Here is a 21,460-nt window from a genome sequence, read left to right as displayed (position 1 = left end):
CTGACCCAGAGCCTGAAGTCGTCATATCATATATTAAATCCTTTAAAGTAGTTCCTTCAGATATAAAGGGACGATCCAATGAAGGATCTTCTTCACTTGGCACACGATGATGAATTACAGTACGGTTATGACAAAGATACAGAATCAGCATCAATGAAATGCAGACAAAGCAGACAGGTCCAGCAATAACAGCTGCCAGTTCCACAGGTCCTAGACTAGAAGCTGGTCTTCCTGGAGTAGGACCTGATGGTAAACAAATAAGACAGTTTCACCATTTCCTTCTATGTAACATCACGAAATACATCAAGTTTATTTACTTAATGATATTTGAATTACATTTCTTAAGAACTATTCTTCAAAACGTTATTGCACGCACAAAAAAATAGTACAAAAGTAACTATTTTAAAGAACACCCAGAGTTGGAAGGGATCTACAAGGATCTTCGAGCCCAACTCATGGCTCCTACACACGACCACCCAAAATTCAAACACTACATGTGAGAGCATCGTCCAAACACTTTGTGAACTCCAGCATGCTCTATTGTGCTGTGAGTGAGCCTATTCCAGTGCCTGATCATCTTGCAAATTCAGTTTATACTTAACTTGCACGGAAGCCTTTGAAACTGGCCCTACTGTTCCTATCCAGAATAGGAATGTCTTATTTCAAAACCCTTGAAATTTTATTTGCAGAATCTAAGGTATACTTCAGACCTTTGAGTTCATCAGCAACTTCAAAACTAGAACTCTAAGTTTTCCATTGTTACAAATAAATAAAAAAGACCAAATACATCAAAAACTATTACCTGGTGTTGGAATTGGAAGTTCTATTTTATTGCAGTGGTCTTTGTCACAGCAATGAGGCAAAGTAGTAACTCCATCTCTGGAGGATGGTGCACAAACAAATGGTCTGTCTCGGGGAATCAGATCAATTTCTGCTATACACATGCTGTTGTGTATGACTCTATCTGCAATCCGCGTCACTGAGGTAAAACAAAGCCCATCTGTCACACAGGTGAAGTTGTCTTTTGTGCATAGATGGCAGTAACACTGTAATGCTGCATTGAGGAAAAAAACAAATGTTAGTCTTGGCCCCCATTTTGAATCATAAAGCAACTCCAACTACAGAAGAAACTTAACCGTGAAGAAAAACGCAATAGGGTTCTTTAGTGGGACAACAGAATCAGGAAATACACATATGAAAGAATGTCAAAGTCATCTCTCCTTATACAACTATGGAGGTAGTCTGCCACGTAAGATGTTTCTCCAGGTAGGGAAATCCTGTTAGTTTCCCATTCTAAAGTCAGGTATATTTTATAACACTATCTTCTAAAGATAACTGCACGATAAGTGCTCTTTTTCAAAACCAATACAAACAGTGCCTTTTGTTTTTGTTCTAACAGCCAATGGAGCAGTTTTAGTAAGTAAAAAATAGGATGCTGCTGGCTACCTAAGTAGATTAATACTTTATATTTCACATTATAGCTTTATTTTTTTTGCTGAGGAAAGAACATAAGAGCTTAATCCTCATTAAAACAAAACCCAAATCCTAAACAACCCCCAAACTACCTAAGAACATATCATTTCACACAAGCAGCATATGACTTAGACTTTTTTTTGGTGAAAAAGTAAGAAAACAATGCATTAACACACTAAAGTTTACTACAGCTATCTACTGAGCTTGAGGGCAGGGAAAATACAGCAGACGAATCACATACAAGAAGATGGGAAGATCTGGTTTTGTTTTTTAAATTGATACGTTTCCTGGGAAATCTGTTACTACAAACTTCTTTCTCCACTCCTTCCCATATATACAGTGCCAAAGCCAGAAAACAGTGCAATAAAAGTGAAGATACCAATACACTGGCTCTACTTGTTCATGTGAGTAGAGGAAAGGCTGCATGATGGTCTTGAAACAGAAGTGAGAATATGCTATTGCAGAAGTGAAAAAAACACAGTAGACTAAGGAGGAAAGGAATCATCTGTGCACACATGCACTGAGCTGTGCTTACTGCTCAACTACAGCTAGCACAGAAACTGTGAGTGCACGTAAAGGCCAAAATGCAGAGACTAAAGACAAATACCATATAATCGATGACCAACTCAAAAAATGCATAAACCATAAGCGATTCTCTTTAAAGGGTACAAAATCTCTCATTAAGGCGAGTAGAGCAGAAGATGCCCTGCAACATGATACTTCTTTTTCTCCACTGAAACTCTGGTTACTTCACTGAGTTTAAGATAACCACTGCCTAAGTTGTCTTGGATTTTCCATCTTTATTCTTGGATAACACTGACTGGATAAAAGATAATGTGAAAAAACAATCTGATCTCAAATTCTTGACTCTAAGTTACACCTCTCCTCTGACATCTTCTGACTGCACGATTTTCAACCAAACCAAGATGCAATATTTTCCATCCTCAAAGAAATATGGAAATTCTTACTGTTCAGAGTTCAACTATGAAACATTTACCAAAGGCACAACAACAGGAAAATAACTTGATCTACACCTCAACAAATTATTTTTGAATCCACTGATTTCTACAACATTCACAGGTTAGTATTTCTTTCTTTTCCCATGAAGTTTTCAGAACATAGCTTTATTTAAAAACAAACACACAAAGAACCCCAAACTTGCAGGCCTTTATCTGACACCAATATACCAATCATCCAATACTTTCCCTAATTAAATCATCTTCCTGGCTGATCAGAACTGCAGATGCATCTGAATGCCTACAGTAACAGACTTGCAGTGATTTGTTTATTTACATTAAGTCCTGGTACAAAGGATAAGTTACACAAAGTGAAAAAATAAACATAATGTTTACTTATCTCCCTGCTCATACACAACTTTAAAGATACACTAAACGCTTCAGTATGAGTGGGATTAAGAAGTGGCTCACCCACCTTTCCTTTGTTACAGTTCCTAGTGTGATTTTATTCAACAATTTATACTTTTGTCCCAGTTTGACACCATTATCTTTTAGGCTGTTATCAAGACAAGCACACTGTTCACAAAAAAACTATATGGCTTCCTACACAAGTCCTTACTTGCTTACACAAGCACCATCCACAGCCTCACTGTGCTCACATCCATCTTCTGGTCTCCATGAACATTTAGTAGCATCTGTGAACGTCAAAGGGTGCAATGTTTTTCAGCATGGAGGAATTCAATTACCTTTGCTTCATCTGCACCTCCCTATCGGTTGCATTTAGTCAGACTGCCCCTCCACTGCTCTCTGTTGCACAGCAACAAAATGCAATGCAATACTGGTGGAAAGACTCCACCTCAACTGCCATACGTTTGCCAGTTATTCACAGTGCAGAATTTTACTATGTAAAAGTTACTTACAACAGCGTGTGGATGCAACAATTAGCACAAAGCCCGCAGTGCAGATGAGTTGGGAACGTAAATAAGACAGAAACTACACAGCTTCTCAAGAAGAGCTCCGTTATTTATTCTACATACAAAACTTGACCAGAAGATAATTAAATATAGCCTGTTCACTTAAGTTTGAAGTGGTTTTTCAAGTATTTGCTGTGTTCTTAAAAGTGACAAAGCCACATTAAGTCTTTATTTTGAAATTTCATAAAAGCCTGTGAATCACTGTGTACTATTTGTTCATGTCCTGCAAAACTATTTCATCCACAGTTCAGCAAAAATCACCTTCAAGCAAAGACCTTCTGCTGAAATTCAACGTGCTCTTTCAAAGCATGCTAACAAAGTATTAAAAAGTAGATCAAGCTTGTGACTTTCCTTTTTAGAACACCTCACATCTCAATGCCAGTTTTATAGTATCAATAGTTTTCTCAAATATCTTTTAGTAATTGCAAAAAGCCAAATCAGTAGGCACATGACTTCAGGCCCCACGAGGAGCATTATGCTGAACAAGGAACTCCAGATCCTTCCCTTGTCATAATATAATCTCTTCTTCCACAGAAAATACAAGTGACATCTTGTAAAACCAACAACAACGCAAACGCCAAAAAGAAAAACTGTACCACCAGAAGAAAAAGAAATCAGCACTCTGGTTCCATAAGTCATAATGCTTGTGTGGAGAAAGGAGCAAGGCTATGGTGTATCAGAGACAGCAAGAGATCTTGGGGGAGACAACCAAGTGAGTCGTGGTGTTTACTGGTAGCTTCTTCCCCTCTCCAATAAATTCTGTCTGTCCAAAGCAAAAATGTAACTCAGACAAGTGATGCCAGATTCCTATACTCCTATTCATACACTTCCCTCAAACTGCACATTTGACTTATCTCTGAACTCTTTCAAGCTGAAGACACAAAACTGTTTAGGTACAACATCTGAAATACAGGTAAGGCGTTTTTCAACCATGATACTTCTGGTTGATGTCTACAAAACTATTATTCTCACAAAGGCACCAATCAGGTTAAATGCTGTAGGGTGACAGCACTGGTTGTCAAGTTATCGGGACAGCTTTTACATGCATGTAAGCAAAGCTTCCAAAGAAAACAACAGTTCTTGGCAATCAGTGATGCACTCAAGCAAGCAGACACACTACTTCACTGAGGCACTACCTGTAACTTGCAGGTAACAATAAAAAGTCTCAGCTTCAATGAAGCAGTGTTCTGCTGTCTGTGGTGCAGGGGAAAAACAGTAATAGCTGTTAAACAACTCATCCATTCATCCCTCTTACAGCAAAATATATAAAACGAGTTTTGGTTATCTTTCATAGAAAAGCACGGTTAAAAAAAATGAAAGGAAGTTTAAATTAAAATCTGTCTTTACCTTTTAGTTTTACTGTATGAAAGAAAGGAAAACTTCCATTTGTACTGTTAAATATACTTAAGCATACAAATCAGATTTCTATTCTTATTTAAGGACTAACTGCGTGAATACAAGTTTGCAGCAGAACTGCCTCAGAATTTCTGACAGATTAAAGACAATTTCGGCTCACTCAGTCGATTCATGTTTTCACAGGCTGCCCTACAGATTAGCACTATGTGAACAGTAGTTCAACCTCCCATTCATTGTGATTCATGACGTGTCTGATCTTCAGCTAAACAACAGGGAAGTGTTCACCTGCACAACAACACCAGCACACTGCAAAACAAAAGCATCACAAAACGCTTCACTCTTGTCGAAGTGAGACATATGATTTGTGTACTGTTACTTAGCACTCTTACATCATGCTTCTTTGCTAACTTAGACCACGGTGAGCGAGCAAACTCATCCCTTTAGCAGCAGCAGACTTGTGTGTGAGCTATGCATAAAGAGCCCTGGAGCTCCTATTGCCTTGAATAGGACTGACATCTCTTCCCCTTGCTTTTTTTTAAAGCAACAGAACCAAAACAAAGAGAACAAACACTGCCACTTCCAATCTACGGGTTTGGTATGGAAATTTATTACCTTATTTTCACGCGATTAATGGCAATTCTTGACAGATTAGGACCATCAAAAGGGAAAAGAACGGTTCAGAACTCAGATCAAGTTAAAAGACGTCCTTCATCTGGACTGGATGCGATACACACACAAGTTATCAATTATTAAAGCCTGCTGCACCTTTCCAAATACACAAGAAAATAAAACGGGTAACTTAAGCTTACTTCACTGCTCCTACATCTAAGATGCTCCACCTTCTTCAGTACGAGTGGTGACAACGCAGCACTTTAGTTTAGCAAACAGCAAAATACTTCCTTCATAAAGCACCGCCTTACAGCGAGCTGCAGCAACCCCAGATGCCTTACAGCTCGAATAAAGTTGCGGCGCTTCTCTCCCCTTCCTCTGCAAAACGCGATCCGCGAGCCGAGTCGGGAACTGAGGAGCTGACTGCAAGCAGCGCATATTTTCCTGCACGCGTTACCGCGTCTAATCACGGATTCGAGCGCAGCTCCACGGCGGAGCTCACAGCCCGACCCCGCCGGCCACGCCGCCCCGCAGGGTCGCCCGGTGCGACGGCACCCGCGGCAGCAGCCAAGTTTCCCGACGCACCTCCTCCGCCGCCAGGATCGCGGGGCCGGGCAGAACGGCGGCGGCCGCCCCTCCCTCGGTCGGTCAACAAAGGGACGAGCGGGGCGCGGGGCTCGGACGCCGGTGGAGGCGGCGACTCCGCCCTAGCCGGCCCCTCCGCCATGTTGTTGAAAGGAACCGACGTGGACCCGCGGGCCGCCGCCTCCGCCGCCGCTCTCCTCCCCCCGCCCCAGGCGCCGATCGCTCGCTTTCCCCTCCCCCCCCTCCCTCCGGCTCTCAGCCGTAGGCACGCACGCACGCACTCGCTTACCGGCCGCCCCGGGCAGCAGGACCGCGGCTACCAGCAGACGCAGCGCGGCCCGCGACCGCCGAGCGCCCCGTCCGGCCATGCTCCGCTCCGCTCCTCGACCCGCGCTCCCGCGCGACAGATCCGCCCCGCGCCCCCTGCGCCGCTCCTCCCCCCTCCCGCCGGAGAGAGAAACATCGACGCGCTCGCGCCTCCCCCTCGCGCCGCCAGCGTAACTGCTGCGGGGCCGCTCCCTGATTGGCCGCCCCGCCCCGCCCCGCCCCGCCCTCGCGGCAGCCGCGGGGCGCCCCGACAACAACGGGCGGCTGCGGAGCGCGGCCTGAGGCCGGCGGCCGGGCGGGTTTTACCCGGCGCGGAGCCGGGAGAGCGGCTGAGGCGGCGTGTGGGCTCGGCGGGAATCACCGCCGCGGACGGGGCTCCCGCGGTTGACTCGGTCGGAAGGAGATGCGGTCCGGACCTTGGCGCTTGTTTGTGCCGCTAGGGTTGTTAGAGTTAGGGTGCTATGGTTAGGCTGCGGTTGGGCTTGACGATCCTTGAGGTCCCTTCCAACCTGAGTAATTCTAGCATTCTGTGATACAATTCAGAAGGAAAGGACGGGTCTCCCTGAAGCGCGGAGTTACAGAGCAGAGCCTGCACGCGTCGTTTCTTTGTGGAGATAAAGCAGCGCTGGTTGCAGTGTGCAGCTCCGTCGTTATTTCACAGCCCGTTCGCTCACCCCGTGTAAGTGCAGGAATTATTTGGGAGCCAGAAGCAAGCCTGTGTGATCCAAAAAACCGTCCGAAATTCTGGTTAAAAGCTGTGGCAGCTAGGATCTGCCTGGGATTGTTGCTTTTATCCCCAGTTTTATTAGCTTCTGTGTGGTGGGAAAGAAGACAGGCCCTCTTCGTCCCCCCTTCTGATTTCAGGGGGAAGTTCTTTACAGAGAGAGTGGTGAGGTGCTGGAACAGCTGCCAAGAAAGCTTGTGGATGCCCCGTCCCTGGAGGTGTTCAAGGCCAGGTTGGATGGGGCCCTGGGCAGCCTGGTCTAGCATTAAATAGTGAGGCTGGTGGCCCTGCATGTGGCAGGGGGTTGGTGATTCGTGATCCTTGAGGTCCCTTCCAACCCTGGCCATTCTGTGATTCTGATCACATAACCACTGTCTCAGTGGTTGCCTGCTCCCTCTGGAAATTTCTCCTGCCTCCTTGGTGCCCTGGCTCCTGTGCTCAGCTTTTCAGATCCCGAATCATTGCAAAGTCTCACAATTCAGTAGAAGTTTTTATACTACCTTTATACTACCTTTGTTGCTGTGTAACATAGGACAAGCCAACACAGGTCACAGGTGCTTTTTTACTTGCTTCCTGTAGTCACTGTTTTTGACAAATTTTTGCAAGCTTTATGTACTGTCTCTGCCAGGTGATGCCTTGCCAATTCAGCGTTCTGGACAAAAACTTCAGAACCACACTCAATTCCACATCACAGCAATCTGCTTTCTCCTTCCTGTTTGCAGTTGTTCTGCTAACAGATCCATTGTAAAAAGTTTTGTTTCTCCTGCAGTACAGTTCACCTGGATAAAAATCCTGATAATGTAACGGTTCAAAGTGAGTTAAGTATTTGTTAATAAAGTCTTTTTCCCTTTCTCTCCTAGCAATGATCAGTGTTGCATACAAATATAACCTACTTAGTACTGTTTCAGTATGTCAGTATGACAGTATGTTAGACTGAACATCTGGATTCAATACAAACGCATGCTGTAAGGAGTTACTGAAGTTGACATCACCACACAAGCATGTTCTTAGTTATCCATATATAGAAATGTACAAGGGATTAATCCTAGTAATATGCTAGCAGCAGTACAAAATACTGAAGCATCTTTTAAAATCATAAAACACTAACACTATAGCTTAAGGAAATTATACTTGGAAAAGCACCCTCTATTTGCTTTGTTACCACAGGCCATCAGAATTACGTGTGGACCACAAAAAATCTTTCTGAAGGAAAACAGGGAACAGGAAACAATGAGTAAGTGAAGGATTTCTTTCAGGGCTTCCAGTTCGGTCTTAGGGGAAACAGTGAATTAGCATCCTGAGCAATGTTTGGCTAGGTCGGTAACTTGCATTTGACAGCTCTCCAAGATGGTTTCACGTCACTTTCAAGCGATGAACACTCCCTGCACAAATTATTTTCAACAGACCTTACTGTTCTTACATATCACGCGCTATGTAAAGACCTATACCCATGAAATATCTGCACTTAAGTCACACTCTGTCCTGATTCTTAGCTATCCAGCTGTAACCTTGGGTACCGTGTCAGACTGAAGAGCCGAAGTAAGCTCAGGGCTGAAGCAGCAACTATAAAGCTACCTAAGTTCAATTTGTGGATATAGAATAATAATAACAGCTCCTTTTCCTGCCAAGGGGCTCTTGACCTTAAAAGAGTTCTGATGGAGGGTTAGATCTTGTTCATGTGGGAAGGTCACTGACCATAAAGGTCAGTCCCCATTTTTCTTGTTGGATTGATCCCTGTGTTCTTCTGTCATCTTTCTTCCACTATTACTTCTGCATCCAGTTATCCTTTTACATTATTTCTGTGTTTTGATTCCTTTGTATGAGCATCACTGCCTCTCGTGCAATCAAGGTGGTCTAGGTAGGACCTTTTTGCTGTACAAGAGTGGAGCAGTTAGGAAAAAAAAAAAAGCAAAATACAAATGAAAGCTTGAGAACATTTAAATTATCAGGATGGCTCCATTGGGATTGACCTGTTTAGGTTATCCAAAGTTGTTAAACCTATTTTTAAGACTGATTGCTTACTGAATTGAGTAAATCAGGTAGTTATACAGGGAATATCTACAAATTAAACACAGGATTATTTTTTTCCTCCACTAGTATCTGGTATTTAGACATGTTATGAAAAATAAATAGTACCCAGAGGGAGTAAGTACTAGTTTCATTTCTGTCAAGAATTATTAAGGTGGAAAGTGAAATACTTGAGGTTATATGAAAGGTTATGTAATAAAAAACAAAACAAAACAAAAAAAAACCACCCCAAAACACTAAGGATCTACATAGAACATTAAAATATAACTACTTTTGAAAAGGGACAATTAATAGAAAATAGTACAAAGATTGTTCTGTGAAGTGATCTATGATTCAACTCAATGTGTACATGCATTAACATGCTACCTGATCCAGCAGGTGCTGGAATAAAGGATATGGGTAAGTATGTTGCATTGTTTCTTAGTCTTGTACATCTTGGTAGTAGTTATCAGTTGTATGGGAGGACCATAACAGGACCCTTTATTGCTCACAGGTCTGAATCTTAAGCTATGTGAAGAGCCACTCCTTGTCCCAGACAAGGTGCCTATCACTGGGATAGAAAATAACAGGATGAGATGAGAATAACAGGATGGTGCAGTGCCTCTGCATAGGGCAGTGCAATAGCTTTAAGAAGATCCTCTTTCGTTTCTTAAATGAATGAGACGTGAACATGTATGTCACATAAATGGCTATTTGCAAGAGGGCTTTATGTTAAACCTGGCAAAAATTCATGAAGAGGTATTGCTGTTTGTCCCATGAATATCAGACAAGTATTTTTCCACTGCAGGCTTTTTGTTGAGTGAAAACTCCAGTTAGCCCTGAAGCCAGCCACTATGGTTAAGTACCTGTTAGTGTAATTAAACCTTTGTGTTCCCTGAGTAGTGATTGGAACATATTGTCCCCAACTACATACTGCAAATCCAGTGACATGAGCCAGAACTATGCCAGGGAATAATTCAGCAATCAGTAATGCCATTTGTGCTAATGGTTGTACCCTGGCTCTGATAATTTTCTAGTGTAAATGTAGCCTCAGAGATTGAATTAGCTTCAGTTAAGACCTTGTAGCCTGAGAAGTTAAAATACATAATTAAAGCAGAGCTAAACATCAAAGAACTATTTTTCTGAGGTTTACATGATTAACAGGGATCCTCGTGAATGTTTGGAGACAAAGAAGGCTGAACAAAACTACTGTGAGGTGGTAGCAGTACCAACAGGTGGAGAAACATAGTTGTATACTGGTGTTTCTGCTGTTCTTATGAACACACTTGTTGTTTTGCAGAGCAGGATGCAAAACACCTTTCCCAAAGAAGCATTATTGTCACCATCTTGGCTTGACTTGAATTTGCTTGTGATCTGGTCCTTCTTCTAAGGTCAGGCAGGGCTATCACCCTCTTTTCTGTGAAACCTCTCTAGTTCTGGTCCTGAGACCAGCTTAAGAGAACAGATTATAATATTACACCTGATCAATGCTATGGCATGATGATGAACTCACTTCTCACATAGAAATTCACACAGCTTGTGCTGTCTATTATGTGCACTGAGCTTGAAAAAGATACAGTACCTTTGCAGGAGCATACAGGAAGGTTCATTTCTTTGTAAGGGGAACAGAAGTAGTTGTTCCTTGTTGGACCTCTCTAAACTCCTTACCAAGCTACTGCTTGGTACACCCAGCAAAATGCATACAATTGAATTTGGTCTTCAGGGGCTTGCTGTGTAAAATAGGATGCAGCAGATGTACATGAAAGGTGGAACCTTTGTGTGCACCATGCTGTACCACTGCAGCTGACAACTCTGAAAGGTGTTGAGCTTTTCTGTGGAAGAACAACAGCAGCTTTAGATAAGAATAAATGGTTGAAGAAGAACAAGTGAAGAAAGAGGTCAATCACGAGATAGGATAAAGGACAAATGAAATAAAGTCTGATTCAATTTCTCTCCTGCCCGTAGAGGATGAAGATTCTGACTTACAGTTCTGACTTACAGCTTTCTCTCCCCCTGGGCAGAGACAAGTATAGCCAAAGCTGAGCCATCCACTTTGGGTGCACTTTCATGTTAGGCTGTGTACACATGACCCTGACCATTACTTAAGAGTAGAACAGGTTTTTTGTTTTGTTTTGTTTTTAGTTACAAATAAAATGGAAGAGGATCTGACAAGTGAAAGGTCAGAACCACTGGTAACAGTGGAAGCTGCACTAAGTTACAATTAGTGCAAATACACTACAAATAGTTCAAATAGACCTTTTGAGTGATCGAGTACTGACCCTTGGGCTGGTGAACAAAGGGAGGGCTAAATTCAGATGAAAGCTGAGTTGGAAAATAATTGCTCATCTGGAAATATATCTGTCTCTAGCCAGTTACTGCTGAAGCATTATGGACAGGCAGCAGAGAGGAACTGTTATAACATAGGCTCTAGCTAGATATCTGACCATCAAATAACAGCCAAACCCTAAACAGATGTTGTTTTTGTTGTTGTCGTTTGCTTTGTTTTGTTTTTAAGATATGTACTTACCATTAACTGTGATATTTGAACTCCAAAGTGAAATTGAAATTTCTGTCATCCAATTCTTTTAAAATCTAGGAGACAGGTTCTCTTCTCTGGGCAGACAGGAGAAAAAAGCAAAAATTGGAAGACTATCTAAACCTAGGTACAGAAGCAGAATATCTTCAGTATCCTTGAAGAAGAGCACACTGCAACACATATTTTTTTTTTCCCCAGTTGAATACACAGGTCAAAAGCAAAACCACATGCTCTTTGACTGCATCTAGGCTAATTTTGTTAGTTGTCAATCCTTTGAAATGTGTGTGTTGCACTGCAGAAACTCACAGCTTTGGCTTGCATATTGTAGCAATCAAAGGAGAAACTGCTCATCTCACTGTAGTTCATCCAGGCAAAGCAGTGCTCTGCTGATCAGTGATGACATGTCATGTTTTGTGACATTCTATAGAAAAGGTCCTTAAACTCAATAGGGCATAAGGCCTCCTGATAACTGCCTCTAACAAAGTGGGCCAGAACAACACTTTGGAATGTCAGCAGCAAGCTAGCTAAAGGAGAAAACTAATTTACTAAATATGATAGAGGAATGCAAAATAACACAATATAATACAACATAATTGGAATTGAAACTAATAAATCAAATAAATGAGATAGAAAGCATCCAAAACTGAAGGCCTTACTCTAATGCTGTAGGTGAGATGGCTAGGGAGCACACACTGCAGAGGGGAGCAGAAAAAGAACAGTCTCATGACTCCCAGTTAGTTTTATCTTTTCCCGCTGAATGAAAAACAGAAATGGAACAATGAAGTCTTCTGGAAGCTGTAGTTTGTTCTTTCTCTTCCAAGATCGGAGCTGCAGCATTAACTCTTTAACTCCAGTGCACTGTTTAATGTTATGATGTGGGATGCCAACAGCAACAAAACCATTACTCCTTTCAGTAGGGCTCTGGTGCTAGTCTTGATATGTTCATTTGCTTTAAACATAGTTGCTTAGCCAAATTAGCAAATTTTCCTCAAGCGTTCTTGATCTTTGTGTTGAACTTCAAAGGTATTCAGTTTTAATAGGGGAACTAATTTATTTTTAAAAGTACTGGGTCAAATTTGTCTTTGTCATACACTTGAGAATCATTACTATTTCTCTGTGGTTATACCAGGAAGCATAAACAACCTCATTGGCTCTGGATGCAATGACAGACTGTTTTTTGAAGGGAAATCTCAGCATCTTAACAGGTCTCTCCTATTGATTCCAGCTAGCTGCCTAGCAGGCATTTGAACACAGTGAATGTACTTGGCATTGGGACAGCCTGGGTAATACACAGTTCATGCTCTGTATTAAGTTGAAGAATGTACAATAGATTCTTATAGCCTGTCAATTAATGTTAGAGGAGAGAAGCAACTGTTAAGACTTCCCTAGCACCTCACTGATGGTGTTTGACTATCTCAGTTCCCTGCTAAGCTCTATTAGCTATCTGGGATACAGATTGAAATTAGTTGCACGAATGACTGATAGAAGCAGAATTTGGCATGTATTTATTCTGGGGCCCTCTACCTTTAAGCACTTCTTTGTGTTTTCATCTCTCATCCTCCCTACCTCCCTACCCCCTCCTTCCCCCTTCCCTCCACCATTACAATTCTAGGCAAGGAATACCCAACTCCCTATGACTGTTGGCTCAAGTTGAGGAGTGGAAGCATAAGAACTGACTTTAACTATCGGGGGTAGGGTTAGAGTTAGGGCTTGGGTTAGGGTAATTATTAATTAGTAATAATTACTGACTGCAATCATAAATACTCACTATCCTGACTTGGAGAAGCTGAGATCTGCATGGAAAACAATTTATTTTCCTCCTTGACTTAGAATGAAACCCTTCTGTACATCTTCCAACTTTTCAAACTGAAGGAATTTTCCATTTCTCAAGAATGCTCAGCATTTTAGGGGAAGGGGTAGACTATAAATGAATGAAATTAGTTGTTATGCATACATTTAAAGTGCAATATAAACATTTTTTGCCCCATTAACATGTAATAATGAAAATATTGTCTTTTCAAAGAAAAAAGAAGATATGATTCAGCTGATTTTATATGCTTTTATAGTAAATTAAAGACATAAGGCTGAATTTCACATTTTTTTGTTACATAATAATTAGATCAGTTTAGTATAGTAAATATGATTTGGCTTCTCTTGTCTTTTGAAAGTAGCTGTCTAATAATTTAGTAGTCTATTTGTCAGCAATTTGGTGTTTCCAACCCAATCTCCAGGTTAAATCTTTAAAAATGATAATGTGATGCTTGACTACCATAGTTATTCCCAGATTAAAAAAACAAGTAAATGCTTTTTTTAAAGTACATAGTAGGCAAATATTTAGGCAAGAGACTTAAGATATTATGGTGATAATGCTTGTGAGGAATAATAGCATTTAATGGTTGTTCCCGTCACTGATGTCATTGTGATTTTATATTAAAAATTCTTTCACTATCTGAATGCCAGAGGAGTAAATTCACTAAAAGGAAAATTACACATAACATAGTAAGATAACAGTGCCTAGAACCTATTGTAGAGAGACCATGACAGATATTTTTCATTCAGCCGTGTTTGGCACAACAGGAAATGACTTCCTCTAACACTAAATTAAATAAATAAAGGCAGATGGCTTGTTTATCTGCATTTATGTGCACATTTCTGCCAGTTAAAACAGGATGTTTTTTATTAACATTGCTTCAGATTTCCTGATAACAGTAGCACCAAAATAAGGACCAGATTTTGTCTAGGTTCAGTCCTCCTGCATAAAACACTATGTCTAGAATATATGATGAAAAAAGTAGAAGTAAGATGTCAGGTTGCTAAATTCATGTGTAAGCACCAGGATGAAATCTGTAAAACATTTTGGGAGTTAGGTATTTAGGTATTAGTATTGAGTCTCCATTGAGATTCCAAGGAGTCAAGCCTCTTTGTTCTTAAAGCTTTTTGAGAAGTCCATCCCTGTAAAATTTAACAGCATCCTCTTATTTGCTCAGTACACAGTACTGAGGGGCAGTGTGTATATATACATATATCAAACGGAGAAGGCAGGAAACCAGCAAAGCTAAACAAGGACCTGCAAGTCAAACTGATGAATAAGAAGGAAATGTACAAGCAGTGGAAGCAGGGATATATTGCCTGTGAAGAGTACAGGGATGCAGACTGGATGTGCAGAGATGGGATCAGGAAAGCCACATGGAACTGAAGTTGACGAGGGATGCAAAGGCATATTTGTCAGAAGACACGCCAAAGAGAGTGTACCCTCTCTGATAAATCAGGAGTAAGAACTGGCTACAAAAAGCATGAAGAAGGTAAAATACTCAATAAGTTCTTCGCATCAGTCTTCACTGACAGTTAGGCTTCCCAAAATCTCTCAAGTCCTGGAACCTTTAGGTGGGAGTAGGAGGAATAAAATAAGAGAAGAGCAAGTTCAAGACCACTTGATGCTGAATGTGTACAACAAGTCTATGGGGCCTGATGACATGCAACCCAGGGTCCTGAAGGAACTGTCGAATGTGGTTGTGAAACCTCTTTGCATCATATTCAGAAAGTCATGGCTGTCAAGTAAAGTCCTTGGTGATTTGAAAAAGGGAAACATCACTCCATTTTTAAGGAAAAACGAACCCACGAAACTACAGGCCTGTGAGCCTCACCTCATGGGAATATCATGAAACAGATCATCCTTGGAAGCTGTGTAAGGCACGTGCAAGATGATGAGGTGATCTGGGACAGTCAGCATGGCTTCACCAAGGGCAGATTGTGCCTGATCAATCTGGTGGCCATCTAGGAAGGAACAATGGCATCAGTGGACAAAGGAAGAGCAACTGATGTATGTACCTGGGTTTCTGTAAAACCATATCCTTATCTCTAACTTGGAGAGAGAGTGGACTATTTGGTGAATAAGGAATTGGTTGGATGATCACAGTCAGAGGATTGCATTCAGCAGCTCTGTGTCCAGGTGGAGGCCTGTGATGAGTGGTGTCCTCGGCAGTCCAAGCTGAGACTGGTGCTCTTCATCATCTTTATCAAAGACGTACAGTGAGATCAAGGGCACCCTCAGCAAGTTTTGAGGATGGCAAGAAACTGAAAGGGATATGATCCAAAGGGTCCTTAACAAGCTCAAGAAGTAGACCCACATGAACCTAGTGAGATTCAGTGAGGCTAAGTGCAAGGTATTGTACTTGGGTTAGGACAATCTTAGATATGAGTACAGACTGGGAGAAGAACTCATTGAGAGCAGCCCTGCAGAGAAGGACTAACGGTCCTCATGGCCAAAACGCTTGAAATGAGCCAGCAGTATGTTCTTGCAGCCTGGGCTGTATCAAAAGAAGGATGGCCAGCAGGGTGGGAGAGGAGATTGTTCCCCTCTACTCTTCTATTGTGAGGTCCCACGTGGAGTACTGCCTCCAAGTCTGGCATCCCCAACTCAAAAAAGATGCTTAGCAGTTGGAGTAGGTCCAGAGGAGAGCCACAAAGATGATCAGGGGGCTGGAGCACCTCTCCAATGAAGAAAGGTTGAGGGAGCCTTGTTTATTCAGCCTGGAGAAGAGAAGGCTCTGGGTAAACGTTATGGTGGCTTTCCAGTGCTTAAAAGTAGCTTATAATCAGAAGGGAGAACAACTTTATACTTGGTTAGATAGTGATAGAGCAAAAGGGAATGACTGAAATAAGGGAGATTTAGATTAGATATTAAGAGGATTATTATTACTATTATTAATGAGAGGGTGGTAGGCACTGGAACAGCTTGCCCGGAGAAGCTGTGGAATGGAAGTGTTGAGTTCCACTCCCTGGAAATGTTGAAGGCCAGGCTGATTGGGTCCCTGGACAGCCTGATCTAGTGGTTGACAAGCATGCCCATGGCGAAGTCGCTTCCAATTCAAGCCATTCTATGATGTATTTGAATAGTGCCTTGGATATTCAAAATCTATACAAGTGAAAAGAAGACTTAACTGCAAAGAAACAGCAGCCATGAAGGCAGGCTACTGAATCTTCCTTGTAGCCCATACTTGACTAGTGACCTTCATGGATCTTCAACTCAGAAAGACAAGAGGCTGTGAGTGAAATGTAGTCATACCTTGAACCATACGAAGGTTGAGTGGAAAGAAAAGCTTTAAGTGTGCCTCATGAACACTGAACGTTCCACCCAACTGAAATATGGTTTGTGTTGAGGTATGTTTTCTTTGGCTATTTTTTCCTGAAATGTGCAATTACAAAAAATAAAATATTTACATCATTGCAAATGAAACTTCTGTGTCAGCTTTTTCTGTCATAATATAGAATATTACGTGCAACAGATGAGTTATTTTCCCTGGGGATCAGATACAAAACTGTTTTCAATACAGAGAACAATAAACCGATTATTACAGCTATATGTTTTCTGATCAAGAAGTTTTCCCATCTTCAGTGGTGATGCTTGTCCCATAGCTGCCAAATCAGCTGTGTGCCAGGCTTCACAGTAGTTGCTGACCATTCGGATCCCATTTGTAGTGGAACCATGCCATATTATTTTTTGAGGCCTGAAAAATGATGTTAAGTTATTTGCTGAAAAAAATCATTTTTAATATATACATATTTTAATTTAAATGCATGCCTACATATAGTGACCTTGTTCATACTATGTAACCATTATTTTTTATTCTCCTTCTGCTTGAAGCAAAGAGTGAGTGTGAAAAGATGAAGACAGAATGCAAAGGAGGAAAAGGAGAACACAATCTGATATCTCAGTTGTAGCCTATCTGAAATGGAGAAGAAAGATTGCAGAAGAAAAGGGAGAATTTTTTATCACATTTCAAGTACTCAATATATTACACTTGTACTATCTGGTAAAAATAAATGTCATGTGAAACTTAAAAGATAGTAACATAAACTCACCAGAATGGATCTGTCATGACATTCCTACCATCAAAGGAGTATATTGGAACGTGAATGTTGAATTGTCCACCATTTCCATTAAATATAGATTCCCAGTTGTTGAAAAGTGTTTCTCCCTGTTAAAATTTCAGTGCAATTTTTACAAACAAAATAAATCTGAAAACTGCACCACACCTTATTTTTATAAGATTTCCTCCGTAAATCTAAAATCTTATTTTCTTTTAAAAACACTTAAGATTCTAGATTTCATATCTCAGATTCTGCATGATGCTCCTGAATGAACTCATCTGTCATCTCTGTGCAAAGAGCTCAAAAAACAAAAAAAAGGAGGGCTCCTTTTCTGTTTGTCTTGCTGAGTACTTGTGACAGGAAATTGTCTTCAGCATGCTTTAGGAATATCCCAGACTTACTTGGAATCATAATATTCTGTGTTGAAATGGACCAACAGGGATCATTGAGTCCAACTTCTGGCTGCACACAAGACCACTAAAAAATGAGAGAATTGTCCAAATGCTTTTTGAACTCTGTCAGGAGTGGTGTTGTGAGCACTGCCCTGAGGAGCCTGTTCAAGGGCCTGATCATCCTCTTGGTTAAGAACTGTTTCTTAATACTCAACCCAACTATCATCTGATGTTGTTCCATGCCATTCCCTCGGGTCCTATTGCTGTCACCAAAGAGCAGAGATCAAAGCCTGCTATACCCCCTGTGAGGAAGCTGTAGGCTGCCATGAGGCCTCCCCTCAACCTCCTCTTCTCTGGACTGAATAAACCAAGGGACCTCAGCAGCGCCTCATATGTTTCGCTCTTTAGACCTTTCTCCTCTTTTGTTGCCCTGAGTCTTCATAGGAAGTGTTTTGGGGTTCAGAAGGAGCAGACAACCTACTGGGAAGGTGCTGCTTGTTGCAGCAGAATGATAGATGTCTGAGAAGTTGAAATTTCCTATAAAGACAATGGCAACTGATTCAGATTTCTCCTAATTACTACAGAATACCTTACTTGTGCTATTGTCCTGTGTGGGTGGTCAATAGTCCACACCCACAATGACATCTTTTCTATTTATCTCCTTGATTCTCACCCAGAGTATCTCTACCACATTATCCCTAAGTGTAAAAGTTGTACAGTCTAATCTCTCATTTACATAAAGTGCAACACTTCCACCTCACCTGCCTATCCCACCTGCACAGCCAGTTCCAGCACTCCAGACACGGGACTCATTCTGGCAAGTCTCACTAATACCAATGGTATCGTAACTTTAGGAAAGGACAAAAGCTTCCAGTTCATAGAATCATAGGATGTCCAGTGTTAAAAAGGACCTCAAAGATCATCTAGTTTCAACCCGCCTGCTATGTGCAGGATTGCCAACCACCAGACCAGGCTGCCCAGAGCCACATCCAGCCTGGCCTTGAATGCCTCCAAGGACAGGGCATCTGCTAGGACTCTCAAGTCCTTCTCCGCAGGGCTGCTCTCAAGGAGATCTTCCCCCAGTCTGTGTAAATACCTGGGATTGCCCCAAGTGCAGCACCCTGCACTTGGCCTTGTTGAACCTCATCAGGTTCACATGGGCCCACTTCTCCAGCCTGTCCAGGTCCCTCTGGATGGCTTCCCTTCCCTTCAGTGTATCGACTGCACCGCTCAGCTTGGTGTCATCTGCAAACTTGCTGAGGGTGACTCGATGCCATCATCTGTCATTGATGAAGAGGTTGAAGAGCACAGGTCCCAAGACCGACCCCTGAGGGACACCGCTTGTTACCGGCCTCCACCCTGACACAGAACCATTGATCACAGCCCTTTGGCTGCAACCAGCCAGCCAGTTCCTAATCCATCCAACAGTCCATCCTTCAAATCCACACCTCTGCAATTTAGAGAGAAGGATGTGGTGAGGAACCATGTCAAAGGCTTTGCAGAAGACCAGAAAGATGGCATCTGTCACCCTTCCCCTGTCCACCAGTGTCATCACTCCATTATATAATAAGGCCACCAGATTGGTCAGGCAAGGATCACCTCTTTGTTTTGTATGTGCCTTAACAAAGCTTCTAGGAGGATCTGCTCCATGATCTTCCCAACATGGGGGTGAGGCTCACCAGCCTGTTGTTCCCTGGGTCTTCCTTTCTCCCTTTCTTAAAAATGGGAGTAATATTTCCCTTTTTCCAGTCACTGGGGACTTTACTGGACAGCCATGATTTTTCAAATATGATGGAGAGCAGCTCAACAAACAAATCAATCATCTCTTTCAGAACATTAGGATGGATATCATCCAGCCCCATGGACTTAAATACATTCATTTTTGTGAAGAGGTCTCGGACTTGTTCTATTGTTACAGTGGGATGGAACCTGCTCCTCTCACTCACATCTAGAACTTCAGGGTCCTGGCAGACATGGGAGGAGCCTGAACACCAGTGAAGACTGAGGCAAACACTTATTGAGTACCTCAGCTTTTTCCATGTCTGAGGAAGCCACTACTCTGCCCTCATTTATAAGAGGGGGAACACTCTCCTTGATCTGTCTCCTGCTTATGTACCTGTAGAACCCCTTCTTGTTATTTTTCACATCCCTCTCCAAGTTCAACTCTATCTGTGCCTTGGCTTTCCTGATCTTACTTCTATACATGCAGACATCCCTATTTTCTTTCCAGGCTACACAACCCTGCTTCCACTTCCTGTACATTTCTCTTTTTTCCCTCAGTTTAAGCTGCAGGTACTTGCTTAGCCATGCTGGTCGTCCACCTCCTCTGCTCAATTTCTTCTGCTGGGGGATGGAGAACTGTTGTGCCCTTGGTTCATCCCATTTACTCCTCATACTGCATACACTGGCACACAAGCATTTCAAATGTGCTCCCTGGCGTGGCATAGATGCCTCCATTAACCTTGCCACCCTCACACAGTTATGTACCATCTCTTGGCTTGACCTCAGTATTCTTGATGGTTTCCCCTTCCCTCACTGATCCTAGCTCTCTCAGTCAGTCTTGCCACATTTGGGGCCAACAGATGTTTCCCCCTTTAAGAGGTTTATTCCATCAGGCCCCAGCAAAAGTCTCCAAGTGTGTTTCGTGAAAATCAAATCCAAAATTCTATTGGAGGCAACATTCTTGGAGCCAGGCACAGATGATCTGTGCTTGCCTGTCTCTTTTCCAGTCTCTCCCCATTAATAGGACAATTGAGGAATGCACTTATCTCTCTTCCTGAGTCCTTTAGACACCTTCCCAGGGCCCTGAAATCTCTTTTGATAGACCTCTGGCTTGATTTGACACTGTCTGTACCCACATGAAAGATCAGAAGTGGGTAATGATCTGAGGGCTGCTGATAATCCTTCTTTTACCATCCCTGATCTGAGCTCCAGGGAGGCAGCAAACTTTCCTGTGAAGAGAATTTGGTCCCTTGAGGAGGTAGTCACCCATACTACAACTCACTGTCGTTTTTTTCATGCTGCTCATCTTGCTGCTGCATTTGCTACAAGGGTTTGTTTGCCCTGACCGTGGTGGGAGAACTTGCACAAATACCTCTCCTTCCATCTTTTTTCCATCTTTTCTCATCCCTTGAGGAATTGGTTATAAGTACTGTAACCATAGAGAAAATACAGGGATAGTTGCAATGGAAATACAAATTGCACACAATTCTGTCACAATTGTGTGATAGATGTTGCAAATGTGTAAGTCAAAAGCTTTGCATCAGGCTACCTCTTGAATTGTTTTTAAGTTTTCTTTCAGTAGAAGTCAAAACATTATCTTTGCTTCTTTACTTTTTTTTTTTTTTTTCCTCCACGGTTTGCGTGTGTTCAGAGTAGCATCTATTCAGCATGTTCCAATCATCATGTGTTATTTCTTTTGGTTTATTTGGCTGTTCTTCTCTGGGAGCCACCCAATACTGCAAAGACATGGTTTATTTTCCTCAGTTTTAGAATATGTGTGTTTATGTGAGATCACAATTTGTTGCAGACTTCTCCCCAGGTTCATGGGGATAAATCTAGAATCACTCCTAAGCATAGAATTTGCTTTTATCTTAAGAAATGAGAAGAATAGTCATTTTAGTCTGCTGTGCTCTAGAAATTAGAACATA

General features: G+C 42.0%; 2 protein-coding genes and 1 long non-coding RNA gene across 7 annotated transcripts in view; 1 reads left to right on the top strand and 2 right to left on the bottom strand.

Annotated features, from left to right (window-relative positions):
• TGFBR1 (transforming growth factor beta receptor 1) overlaps positions 1 to 6,443 on the bottom strand; it is a 31,066-nt gene extending 24,623 nt beyond the window's left edge. Inside the window, exons 1-3 of one of the 4 annotated variants that reach the window (XM_031608316.2) lie at positions 6,243 to 6,443; positions 803 to 1,054; positions 1 to 243 (exon numbers count right to left, since the gene is read on the bottom strand). In XM_031608316.2, the coding sequence (XP_031464176.2) occupies positions 1 to 243; positions 803 to 1,054; positions 6,243 to 6,321 (574 nt within the window). In that variant the 5' untranslated portion in view covers positions 6,322 to 6,443. Of the gene's footprint in view, positions 244 to 802; positions 1,055 to 5,953; positions 6,138 to 6,242 lie in introns of those variants that run through there. The other 3 variants (XM_090136819.1, XM_090136820.1, XM_031608315.2) reach the window with 3 other exon arrangements.
• Positions 6,444 to 6,537: 94 nt separating this feature from the next.
• On the top strand, positions 6,538 to 17,403 carry LOC149918370 (uncharacterized). Of its 2 annotated transcripts, XR_016464897.1 has the most exons (3): positions 6,538 to 6,959; positions 8,172 to 8,238; positions 17,192 to 17,403. It is a non-coding gene; the product is annotated as an uncharacterized LOC149918370 (long non-coding RNA). The 2 variants fall into 2 exon arrangements; XR_016464896.1 differs by lacking the exon at positions 17,192 to 17,403 and having other exon boundaries at positions 8,172 to 8,924.
• COL15A1 (collagen type XV alpha 1 chain) overlaps positions 15,287 to 21,460 on the bottom strand; it is a 109,695-nt gene continuing 103,521 nt past the window's right edge. Inside the window, exons 35-36 of the mRNA XM_031608308.2 lie at positions 17,410 to 17,525; positions 15,287 to 17,054 (exon numbers count right to left, since the gene is read on the bottom strand). Coding sequence (XP_031464168.2) covers positions 16,838 to 17,054; positions 17,410 to 17,525 — 333 coding nt within the window. The 3' untranslated portion in view covers positions 15,287 to 16,837. The remainder of the gene's footprint in view (positions 17,055 to 17,409; positions 17,526 to 21,460) is intronic.

The sequence above is a fragment of the Phasianus colchicus genome, chromosome 3 (genome assembly GCF_987193195.1).
Source record: "Phasianus colchicus chromosome 3, bPhaCol1.hap1.1, whole genome shotgun sequence".
Taxonomy (NCBI): domain Eukaryota; kingdom Metazoa; phylum Chordata; class Aves; order Galliformes; family Phasianidae; genus Phasianus; species Phasianus colchicus.
The sequence above is the reverse complement of the archived record's forward strand: the minus strand, read 5'-3'. Positions and strand labels throughout refer to the sequence as shown.